This window comes from Entelurus aequoreus, linkage group LG03 (assembly GCF_033978785.1).
Source record: "Entelurus aequoreus isolate RoL-2023_Sb linkage group LG03, RoL_Eaeq_v1.1, whole genome shotgun sequence".
In the NCBI taxonomy this organism is placed as follows: domain Eukaryota; kingdom Metazoa; phylum Chordata; class Actinopteri; order Syngnathiformes; family Syngnathidae; genus Entelurus; species Entelurus aequoreus.
Genome location: NC_084733.1, coordinates 29,060,244 through 29,071,360, shown reverse-complemented (window position 1 = coordinate 29,071,360; position 11,117 = coordinate 29,060,244). Strand labels below are relative to the sequence as shown.

General features: G+C 35.7%; 1 protein-coding gene across 1 annotated transcript; it reads right to left on the bottom strand.

Annotated features, from left to right (window-relative positions):
- Positions 1-419: 419 nt before the first annotated feature.
- rsad2 (radical S-adenosyl methionine domain containing 2) lies at positions 420-10,891 on the bottom strand. The gene is made up of 6 exons (XM_062041580.1): positions 10,591-10,891; positions 10,368-10,529; positions 5,547-5,776; positions 5,327-5,476; positions 4,946-4,978; positions 420-3,394 (listed from the first exon to the last, which is right to left on the bottom strand). Exons 1-6 carry the CDS (start codon positions 10,889-10,891, stop codon positions 3,230-3,232), a joined length of 1,041 nt encoding a protein of 346 aa, XP_061897564.1. The 3' UTR covers positions 420-3,229.
- Positions 10,892-11,117: the final 226 nt, after the last annotated feature.

Genomic DNA, 11,117 nt, shown 5'->3' with positions numbered 1-11,117 from the left:
TCTTGAACCTTATTCATGAACGACACAATCTATCGCATGTTCAGTAAATTATGTGAACCATACAGTAATTTAACTATATTCATGTGAACTCTGTTGATATTTATTTATTCCGTTTTTTGTTGTTGTTGAAAAATGACGTTAACTATTGTGTTGGAAATTATTTCTAGACAGAAAAGTGGTGGGGTTAAAAAAGCTCTGCTTCTACCTACTCATTTTCAGACATGTTAGAATCTGAAACTGTAAACATGTGATGTAAACATTGAAACAGTATACATGTTCTAAAAACATCACTATGTTGTTATTTTATTTTCATTACTCAATTGTTGCTGTTTTGTTTCTCTCTTCTTTTTTTTTTTAAATGTCCAAAATAAATACTTCCAAAACAATACAATACAGAGGTATAGAGATCTCCACATGGATGGAAGGATGGATCTTTATTGCCATTGCACAAGTACAACAAAATTTCATTTTCAGCACAAACCCATTCAAGATTAGGCAAACATTGTTCAGGGTTACAGAACAGGAACGCTGACGGGTTGCCACATACGGCGCCCCGTAAAAGGTGGGAAAAAGATAGACGCTGGGGAAGGATGAGTAAAAAAAAAATCGATTATAGACTCGGCTCCTATTGAGAGGGCCACAGTCTGGAGTAGCGTTGTACGGTATACTAGTACTATTAAAGTACCGCAGTACTAATGAATCAAAAACGGTACTCCGTTTGAAAAATACCGGTTCCCATTTCTTTTTTTTTAACAGGCATGACAGCGCGCTTTAATCACGTTGGGACATTGCTGGCTTTACAAGCAGTGCAGAGGAGCATGTTAAAGCAGACACAGTGTGTCGACAGAAAAGAGAGAACAGACGCATTTTGGCTTAAAAACTAACAATAAAGGTGAAGCTATAACACTATTTATTAAAAAATATTTTTAATTATCAATTTACCAGTAATTTATTTATTTTAGCACAACATAATTGTTTGTAAATTTATGTAAATGTATTTTTCGCCAATTAAAAATGAGTCCCTTCTCATGCAATATATTTGGTTGGTACTTATGTTTCTAATCAGCCTCACTTAAGCTTAAGGTTTATGTGTTAAATAAATAATATTTGGTGATTAACACATGGTTTCATATCATTTGACAAACTATAAGTAGGTTAGATATCAATACTGAATATGATTAAAATCAAGATTACTAATTTAGTGTTAATATTTGAGTGGTCCCTCTGTAGTGGAAAAGGTGGACCCTGGTATCAAAAAGGATAAGAACCCATGCCTTAAATTATTGTCTTGTATTTTAATGTTGATCATAATGGTGACACTTGGAAAGCCATGTGTTTTGTGAGGTGGTACTAGTACTAGTTCAAAAACCACTGCTGTAAGGGTTAACTGAGAGCCAATAGTAACTTTTGCTCAAATAATAAAATGAAGTAATTGCATGATTTGTGTTGATATTGTTACATAATCTTATATTGTATGAAATATTTTCATATCCCCAATTATTTATACTGTAACTGTTAAAAATAAGATAACTTTAAATAAACCACAAAAATGATCTCATTAATAATGTATACACGCAGATTACAATTTATTTTGTTTGCAAATACTCCTTTACCTTAACCATGGATGGTTACATTAAAGGTGGTTGGGTTGTTATATGGTCAGTGATCAGGTCAATTCATACACCAGTGCAAAGATAAGTGAGAAGACTCCGACTGATGTGCTCGGTAGCAAATTTTCCTTCAAAATAAACCTCAATGGGACTTTAGCTGTAATTGTTATCAAGTTTTGAATAAATGACGTGCAATCAATTAAAACATCTTAAAAATGTTCCTGTATGACATTCTGACAATAAAATAGCTTTAATGTCCAAATATTGTTTTTTTTCTTTAAGTTAATTTAAATTATGCAAGCGATGTATTACTTTATGTAATGTGTATTGTTATGTAACCTGCGAGTAATCATGATTAATCCAAATTCAAAAGTGTGATTAATCCGATTTTAAAATGTAATCATTCGATAGCACTAGTTCATACAGAAGTTTGTTGATTTGTTACAAATATGTTTTTACTTGCCTAAAATCTTTGTCCAGTGTTTTATTTTCATTATAACTATGATCAACAAATTAAAGTAAAACAATTACACAATATTTCAATGATCTTGAAAATGTCCGGCTGACATCAAAGTATTGGTGTTGGCCAATACTTACTTGGTATCGGATCGATACCAAAACCTGTAGTACTGTATCAACTACCTTGTCTGCAAAACTTCAAGCATCTTTAAGCCCTACTTTCTTCATAAAAAACAACAATAATAGGTAGACACCTTGATAGTTTTTTTTTTCTTTTTCCAGTCTTCTAGGGAAAATATGTGCTGTTCGGTGCGATCAATAACATTAGGAAATTTCACAATACAGTATGAGCTTCTCATCACTACGTACAGTGGTTCTGAATTCTGATGTCGACATAACGAATATAACAACTAAAGGTGTTCCAAACTTTTTCACTTCTGATACAAATTGGATTTTTTAGTACTGACAGATACCAATATTGATTTAAATAGATCATAACAAATCATCCATACTTTTATTATTTTGTAGTTTGGAATGTTAGAAAAGGTTTAATCAAGTGAAATTACTCAGAGAACAATGGTAGATACGAAAAACACTAACCTATTTGTATTAAATCTCTGGAATGGATTTATGATGTCTTTAAATTGAAGTGGAGTGGTCATTGCTTTTTTGGCACCACATATTGGCCACAATAAATCATGACGTAAAGCCTGGAAAGCAGTAAGTGGAATGTTGTTAATGGATGCTTTGGAGACTTTGTATCTGTAATAAATATGCAGGTATAATTATTGCTTATAATTATTAGGACACTCATTACTTATATATAGATTATTGCTATTGTGTGCTTGGCTGTTGGGTAGTTGCTAGCTCTATGTAGCCCATGGCCTACCATTTTTTTTTAAAACATTTTATAAATGATTTCACTAAATAAAAGAAAAGACCAACCTTGTGGAGATCCGTTAGCTTTTAGCTGGCTCTTTAGCTCTGCACTGCAGAACTACTTAATGCTGTAACCCCTTTTTTTATGCTGATATCGGACCAATTTCCGATATTAATAATGAATCAGGACACCCTGATATTAACAGCAAAAAAAACGTTTTTGACAAAAACAACATAAAGTTTTTTATGTACAGTGTATCAAGTTTGGGTATCGTACAATGTTACCACTCCAACTTCATGTCTGCTTTGCTCCACACATACTTTCCTCCCCTTTTTAGAAACATTTTCTCATCAAAGCCACTGAAAGTGATGGCCTCTTCCACGCCGACATCGAGGATGGACTTAGACGGGTCTTTTCGACCCTCTCGACAGTCCAAGAAACGCATCTGAGGGGAGGAAAAGGACGATAACGAGTGCACAAGACAATGATAGACAATGTAACTGCTCCAAAAATGGTTCAAGTCGGCAGGTGCGTGGTCTACAAAGGCAAAAGACAGCTGGGGTTCCTAATTAGCACCAGGTCAAAAAACATTGGCATTTACAGCTGTGGCTGTAGTCAACCTCCTGATGTAGTTTTTATCAACTCTACAAGAACGCAGTAGCGGCATTTGAAGTAGCATGAGTGGTCAGCGTCGAGCTTTGTTCTCTCCCTCTGCATGCACTTTAAAATGGTGCTACTGAGCATATTTCCCCATAAGGTTGTTAATAAATGGCATGGTTTATTACATATACATACATACACATACATACATATACACATATGTATGTATATATATATATATATACATATATATATATATAGTCGAGGTTTCTGTGGTGTGTCCGTTATACAGTGCTCAACACCGGGGTAGAGCGGAATATACTCTTCAGGGATTTTTTAGGAAAATCCCCTGAAGAGCAGTGAAACCTGCGAAACAGGCTTGTAGGGATGAAATAGCCTCTGTGTTTTTTCCTGACCTAACGTATATATATATATATACACCAGGGGTCACCAACGCGGTGCCCGCGGGCACCAGGTAGCCCGTAAGGACCAGATGAGTAGCCTGCTGGCCTGTTCTAAAAATAGCTGAAATAGCCTGCCTCTATTTTTTTTAATTGTATTTATTTACTAGCAAGCTGGTCTCGCTTTGCTCGACATTTTTAATTCTAAGAAAGACAAAACTCAAATAGAATTTGAAAATCCAAGAAAATATTTTAAAGACTTGGTCTTCACTAACTGACAAAGAAACAGATAACAGATTTGGTGTCCAGTTCAAAGTGTGACATGATTTATTTAAACATTTGAGAGTTGACTTTTGTATTTTACATGAGTTATTATTTGTACAAACATGGTGCAAAGTAATTCATGATTTGTTAAAAAATGTTAGTGGCTAGCTAGTTAAAATGGGATATTGTGATTTCACAAGACTGTCTTAGAAGTGATCATTTGAAAATGTTCAATTTGAAAAATGTGCACTTAGAGAAAATATAAAAATAAAGTGTTGCATATTGATATTTATCTGTTTCTATATATATTTATTGTGAAAAATCATTGAGATGATCAGTGTTTCCACAAAGATAAATATCATTAATTATTAATAATAACATGTAAATTGAGCAAATTGGCTATTTCTGGCAATTTATTTAAGTGTGTATCAAACTGGTAGCCCTTCACATTAATCAGTATCCAAGAAGTAGCTCTTGGTTTCAAAAAGGTTGGTGACCCCTGATATACACAAACTTGTTAATAAATTACCATGTGGTGAAATAGTTAAGTTTTCAATTCCACGTTCTCATGCATTCCAAAATTATGATTGAGGTTAAAACATGTACTTGCTTAATTTCATGAAGAGATTACATCTTTTCTCAAAGTATTGTCTACTTCCAATTTACATCCCGTCATTTTTGCCACCTATTATTAGAGCGTTTACGACAGATATGAGATAGAACATACTTACGTATTCATCCAAGATCAAGTAAGAATTCCTCATCTGTGAAGATAAAATTCACAAAAAATGTTTTGGGTCTCAACAACTTAAGGGTTTCCATATTGTATATTCCATCCATTGTGACTATGTTCACATGAGTAAAAGCATAGACTTGTTAATTTATCAAATGTTTTTAGCAAACATTAACAATATTTTATTACATATTTATTAATCTAAAAAAGTGTGAGACTTTCTTTCTCAATGTTGTAAATTCCAGTTTCCATGCCAATCAAATGTTGTGTTCCTCTTAACTAGACAAATAAGACTGGCCTCCAGAATACTGGTTGTAGCAGAGTAGTGCACTCTATTTTGCACACACTGAATCAACAGTCAATAGAATGGAAAACTAACCTTCTCATTGGACTCAGGAACCAAGCAGGAGACACTGCTGTGTATGTCCAGAAACTCCTGAAACTGTTGGTCGCTGATGGTGAACCTCTCAGCCTCTCTCAGGGCTTTCTCGCCCACATTTTCACCATCAATCAGCAGACACTGGAAGACCTGAAACAAACAAAAGACAAGTTACACGGCAGGTAATTATTATATACACCAAACAATGTCACTTGCTTACCTTCCATCGGACCGGGCTGAGCTGAACAATGGGCTCTGCCATGTTCTCGTCCACGTTGAAGGTGTTGATAACTGAGTTGATTTTGAAGGCCACTTTATACTTCTGGCACCAGTTCCGGATGTTGTACAGACAGTTCAGGTGGCTCTTCTTGCCTTGAGCTCGGCCAATCAGCTGGTTGGTCGCTTCATCAAAACTGTCACAGGATATGGCCAGGATGTCAAGATGGCTGCCTAACAGTGAGGTAGGAGGGAAGATCCTTAACCATGAACACTTTTTTCATAGATAATCACCTCAAAATACTTCATGAATATAAAGTAGCCTTTTATAAAGCTAGGAACCAAATTTGTATGTATATATACACACACATATAAACATATACGTATGTATATACACATACATTATATGTATATAGACATACGTTATATGCATATACAGTATATACACACATACATTATATGTATATACAGACACACATATGTACACATTGATATATATATATACACACCCATTGACAATCAATGGGTGGCTGACTAAATACTTTTTTGCCCCACTGTGTATATATATATATATATATATATATATATATATTTATTAATCGATATATTATTAATCAATTAATAATCGGATAAAAGAGACAAACTACATTTCTATCCTATCCAGTATTTTATTGAAAAAAAACCCCAGCATATTGGCACCATACTTATTTTGATTATTGTTTCTCAGCCGTTTGTAAATGTTGCAGTTTATAAATAAAGGTTTATTAAAAAACAAAACAAAAACAAAAAATTAAAAAAAAAAACAAAAAAAAACTCTGTGCATGCGCATAGCATAGATCCAACGAATCGATGACTAAATTAATCGGCAACTATTTTATTAATCGATTTTAATCGATTGGTTGTTGCAGCCCTAATATATATATATATATATATATATATATATATATATATATATATATATATATATATATATATATATATATATATATATATGTGTGTGTGTGTGTAGGGATGTCCCGATACAACTTTTTCACTTCCGATACGATACCGATATTGTAGCCTTGAGTATCGGCCGATACCGATATCAATACGATACGATATAGGCACGAATCATACATATATTCATTCCTTATCTTGTTGTGTGGAATGTTAGAAAAGGCTTGATAAAGTGATGTTACTGTTACTGATGTTGTAGTGTTAAAACAGAAAACAATAGTCAGCAAGAGTAGGTATAGGAAAAACTGACCCATTTATTATTAACCAATTGGTTACATAAATTTTAACCTTCACATAAGAGTATTACCTCAACAAATCCAATAAAAACAAAATGTTATATTCAAAGTGCAAAATAACCACTAATACCAACATAATTATACAATTGAATAGAATAAATTAAAAATAAATTAGAAGACCCTGAAAAATAACCTAAATAAATCCAATTTAAAAAAAACAAAACATTTTAAAGTGCAAACAATTCAAGTTCACTATGGGGGCGGCGTGGCGAAGTTGGTAGAGTGGCCGTGCCAGCAATCGGAGAGTTGCTGGTTACTGGGGTTCAATCCCCACCTTCTACCATCCTAGTCACGTCCGTTGTGTCCTTGGGCAAGACACTTCACCCTTGCTCCTGATGGCTGCTGGTTAGCGCCTTGCATGGCAGCTCCCGCCATCAGTGTGTGAATGTGTGTGTGAATGGGTGAATGTGGAAATACTGTCAAAGCGCTTTGAGTACCTTGAAGGTAGAAAAGCGCTATACAAGTATAACTCATTTATCATTTCAGTTATTTTTTTACTGTCAGCATATGTTGGAAACATCTGTGGGCAGGGACAAAAACAACACAATACTGTCCACTGTCCAACTGCTCTAAGTTAAGAGTTCACAGCTCCAGTTTCACTGACTGACTGTGCCCAAAACAATGTAGTAATTACTCTTAGTCATCACTGAAGAATAGTGTAAACACAATAAACATATCACTCTAATAACAAGAGCATAAAACAAATAATAATCAGTCAGTGCTGACTACCCTTACTACTCCTCGTCCTCCTTCTCCACTTTCTGCAGTCTGAGCATAATGTGGAGATTTTTTTTAAGAAGATAAGCATTTCGGCATAATAATAATGTAGCGAGGTTCGAGGTGCTCCATTAAGCGTTTAAACCCGACATTACTCACCACCGACAGGGGCTGGTCATCAAGCACAATAAACTGGGCTATCTTTTCTGTTATGGCCATTGCCTTTTTGCTGTCCAGTGGTAGTTTGTCACGTCTTGCAAAGCTTTCGGCCAGCGTGGGTTGCTGAAGCGAGCCAGAGGTTTGTTGCTTCGCCTTGCTGCTCTCGCGAAAATCCTCATGTTCTTTTTTGTGGCGTTTTTTCAAATGTGCGATGAGGTTGCTTGTATTGAACCTTCCCGGTTCTGTCCCTCCACGGGACACTTGCGCCTGACAAATGTTGCATTTAGCGGCAACGTCTTTGTCCGAGTTTAGGTTAAAATACTTCCACACACACATCACTACACTTTGCTGCAAGCACACGCATTGTTGTTGTTGTGATTACGTGGGCTGTGCATGCTGGATCAGAGACGCTCTTCTTCCGCGGCCGGCACCAACGTTAATTTAGGGCCATTGCCGCCACCTATTGTGTTGGAGTGTGATCAAACCAGAGTCACCTATTATAGACGTGCTGCAGCGGTAAATGGACAGCTTATATCGGAGCGCTTATATCGGAGTTTTTAGATTCAGTCCGATAAAATCTGATATTCACTTTTTTGGCTAATATCGGACTGATTTCCGATATCAATATTGGATCGGAACATCCCTATATATATATTTATATGTATATACAGTACATACACGTTCCGGCTTCACAATAATAGCGCTACGTGTCACATCCGATCTAACTACAATAAAATGAAAAATCATCTTACATTACGATCATGCTTTGTCAAAATGTTTTGCACTGTAATCTGTAATATTTCTAAATGTTTGTTGGTAGATTGAAACAAAGTGTATATTATTTTCTAACCTGTTACTATTGATAGTCCTGCAATTACAGAATGTTAAGCAGGCTGAATATTACATTTTATAGAGATAGAGAAGGTTAGAGAAGGTTAAAACATCATCATGCAGAGACATGAATACCATTAACTTAAATAAAAATATCACAGATTACATTACCAAAGATCTTTGACAATCAAACATTGATCGTAAGAATCCGCATTTTGTGTTATTAATGTAATATATAAACTGGTATCTAAACATTGATCATGGAAACATATTTATTAATAATTGAGTTTGTGTTATGGCGCAACATAAGTGTTTATAAAAAATTTGTTTTGAGTTATTTATGAGTCCCTTATCAGTGTTGGGACTAACGCATTACTGTAACGCCGTTCGTTTCGGCGGTAACTAGTAATCTAACGCGTTATCTTTTATATTCAGTAACTCAGTTACCGTTACTACATGATGCGTTATTTTACGTTATTTTTTATGTAGTATCGGCTAGAAACAGAAGATCTGAGTGTGTTTTATTGGAGCGCTGCGGTGGAAAAGAAGAGGCATGCTTTATGTGGGTGGGGGCTTTCAGACCGTAGTTGAGGGGCGCAGGGGAGACGTTCCTCCAGGGCCTATGTACTTCGGGGCTAACAACCTTCACTTTACCCGGAAGTGGGTCTTTACAGCTGAGGGTGAATGACGAGGCCGGCGGTTTGTTGCAACTTTGTGACTTTATTGGACGCAGCCATCCACCAAGCTAGAGCACCTGCACTCACTCACTGTCGCCGTTCCCTCACCTCTCTCGCCCACTCACTCACTGACGTCACTCATCTCACATGCTGTCATATCTTAAAGGGCCACACACACATACGCTACTCTCATAACAACTAACAAGACATCACGGTGAAGCCAGAAGTCGAGTGTCTTAACATTCTCACTTCTTTTCTTTTGTCGAGCACAAAGAAAATAACATTTTAGTTAAATGTAAGTTGTGTTTAGGATCAAAGATCCTATCTACTTAAAGTTAAAGTGCCATTATGTTGCAGCTATTTAAAATAGTTTTGTCAATTTGTTCTGGCCTGAAATAAATTGGCCCTTTGAAACTTATCTTTGTCTTTGTGTGTTGTATGTAGACCACATTGCTTAGCAGAGTTTGTGTGTTGTATGTAGAGCACATTGCTTAGCAAAGTTCAGTGATGCAAATGCATGTCAAGTTGATCAACACATTGTATTATTCTCCAGTGCAATAACAGTACTAAAATGAAGGCTGAAAGGGCATTAATGGGAGCCTTAAAAAAAAGGGGGGGGAAAAAAGAAGTAACTAAATAGTTACTTTTCACAGTAACGCATTACTTTTTGGTGTAAGTAACTGAGTTAGTAACTGAGTTACTTTTGAAATAAAGTAACTAGTAACTGTATCTAGTTACTGGTTTTCAGTAACTAACCCAACACTGCTTATTATGCAGTATATTTGGTTAGTACTTATTTTTCTAATCAGCCTGACCTAAGCCTAAGGTTTGTGTTAAATAAATAATATTTGTAACTAACACATGGTTCATTTTATTTTACAAGGATTTAAATTGTAAATAGGATAGATATAATTATTGAATACGAGGAAATTCAAAAGTAAGATTACTAATTCAGTGTTAATTTTGAATGTTGCTGGGGCCTTCTGTGGTGAAAAGTTGAGTTTGAGCTTAAAAAGGTTAAGAACCCCTGATCTACCCAACAAAGATTTCTCAGGTTGAATTAAAAATACAATCCAACAAAAAGTTATTTTGATAAACAATTTACAAACATATTAAACACATAACACCACGCACAAAATAGATATTTACCATATTTTTGGAACCACGTTTCTTTGATCATGCTACCATTGCTGACAATGCTGACACTTGGAAGTTGTAGCTCTTGTTTGCAGTATTGGACCAATTTTCCAAGATAGTCGCCCTTTTCATGCAAGAATGGTTCTCCACCAGAGAAGTTGATCTTTTCCATTCCTGCGAGGGATATAAATGTTTAAATAAAGAATAAGAGTCAAGGCGGTGTCATGTAATTTACCTGAATCCCTCAGGAGTTTAAGGCCCCTCTTTGCTTCCTCCAGAGGCAGTACAAAGGATGTCTTTGCAGTGTGGAAACAAAAGCCACACTTGTAGTTACACTTGCGTGTATAATGGTAGTTGACGCTGGTCGGAGTAACTGCATTTGGACTTCTTTTGCTGACTCCTGTTTCAGTGCCTGGTCCTGTGCACACTCTCCAGGAGTAGAGTTTGTCCAAGAGTCTGTTGAAAAAGGAGAGGATGGTCATGATGCACAGCTGCACAGGCAGCAGATGATCTACAACTATGGAGGACAGGTTCATTTCCACGCACAGCTTTAATCCCACTCATCAAATGTGGTGATATTGTGATCAAGGCTGCTTAAATAGAAGCAGCAGGTGGTCAGCTGACTAAGCTCATAGTTTCTGTTTACAAACATCGAAATAGAAACTTACTGATGGGTGTGTTACTGTGTAGTCCTGTTCTGCAGGGTAAAAGTATTAGTCATCCAGCACTGTACAAAATATTCTTATAATAATTACCTTACTC

Bases quoted from the DNA above. Each gene is read 5' to 3' on its own strand.
- rsad2 (XM_062041580.1), bottom strand. From the start codon at position 10,891: ATGAACCTGTCCTCCATAGTTGTAGATCATCTGCTGCCTGTGCAGCTG. The intron at 10,530-10,590 runs GTAAATTACATG...TATCCCTCGCAG, and splicing joins TAAACTCCTGAGGGATTCAG to GAATGGAAAAGATCAACTTC. The intron at 3,395-4,945 runs GTAAGTATGTTC...TCCTCCCCTCAG, and splicing joins ACTTGATCTTGGATGAATAC to ATGCGTTTCTTGGACTGTCG.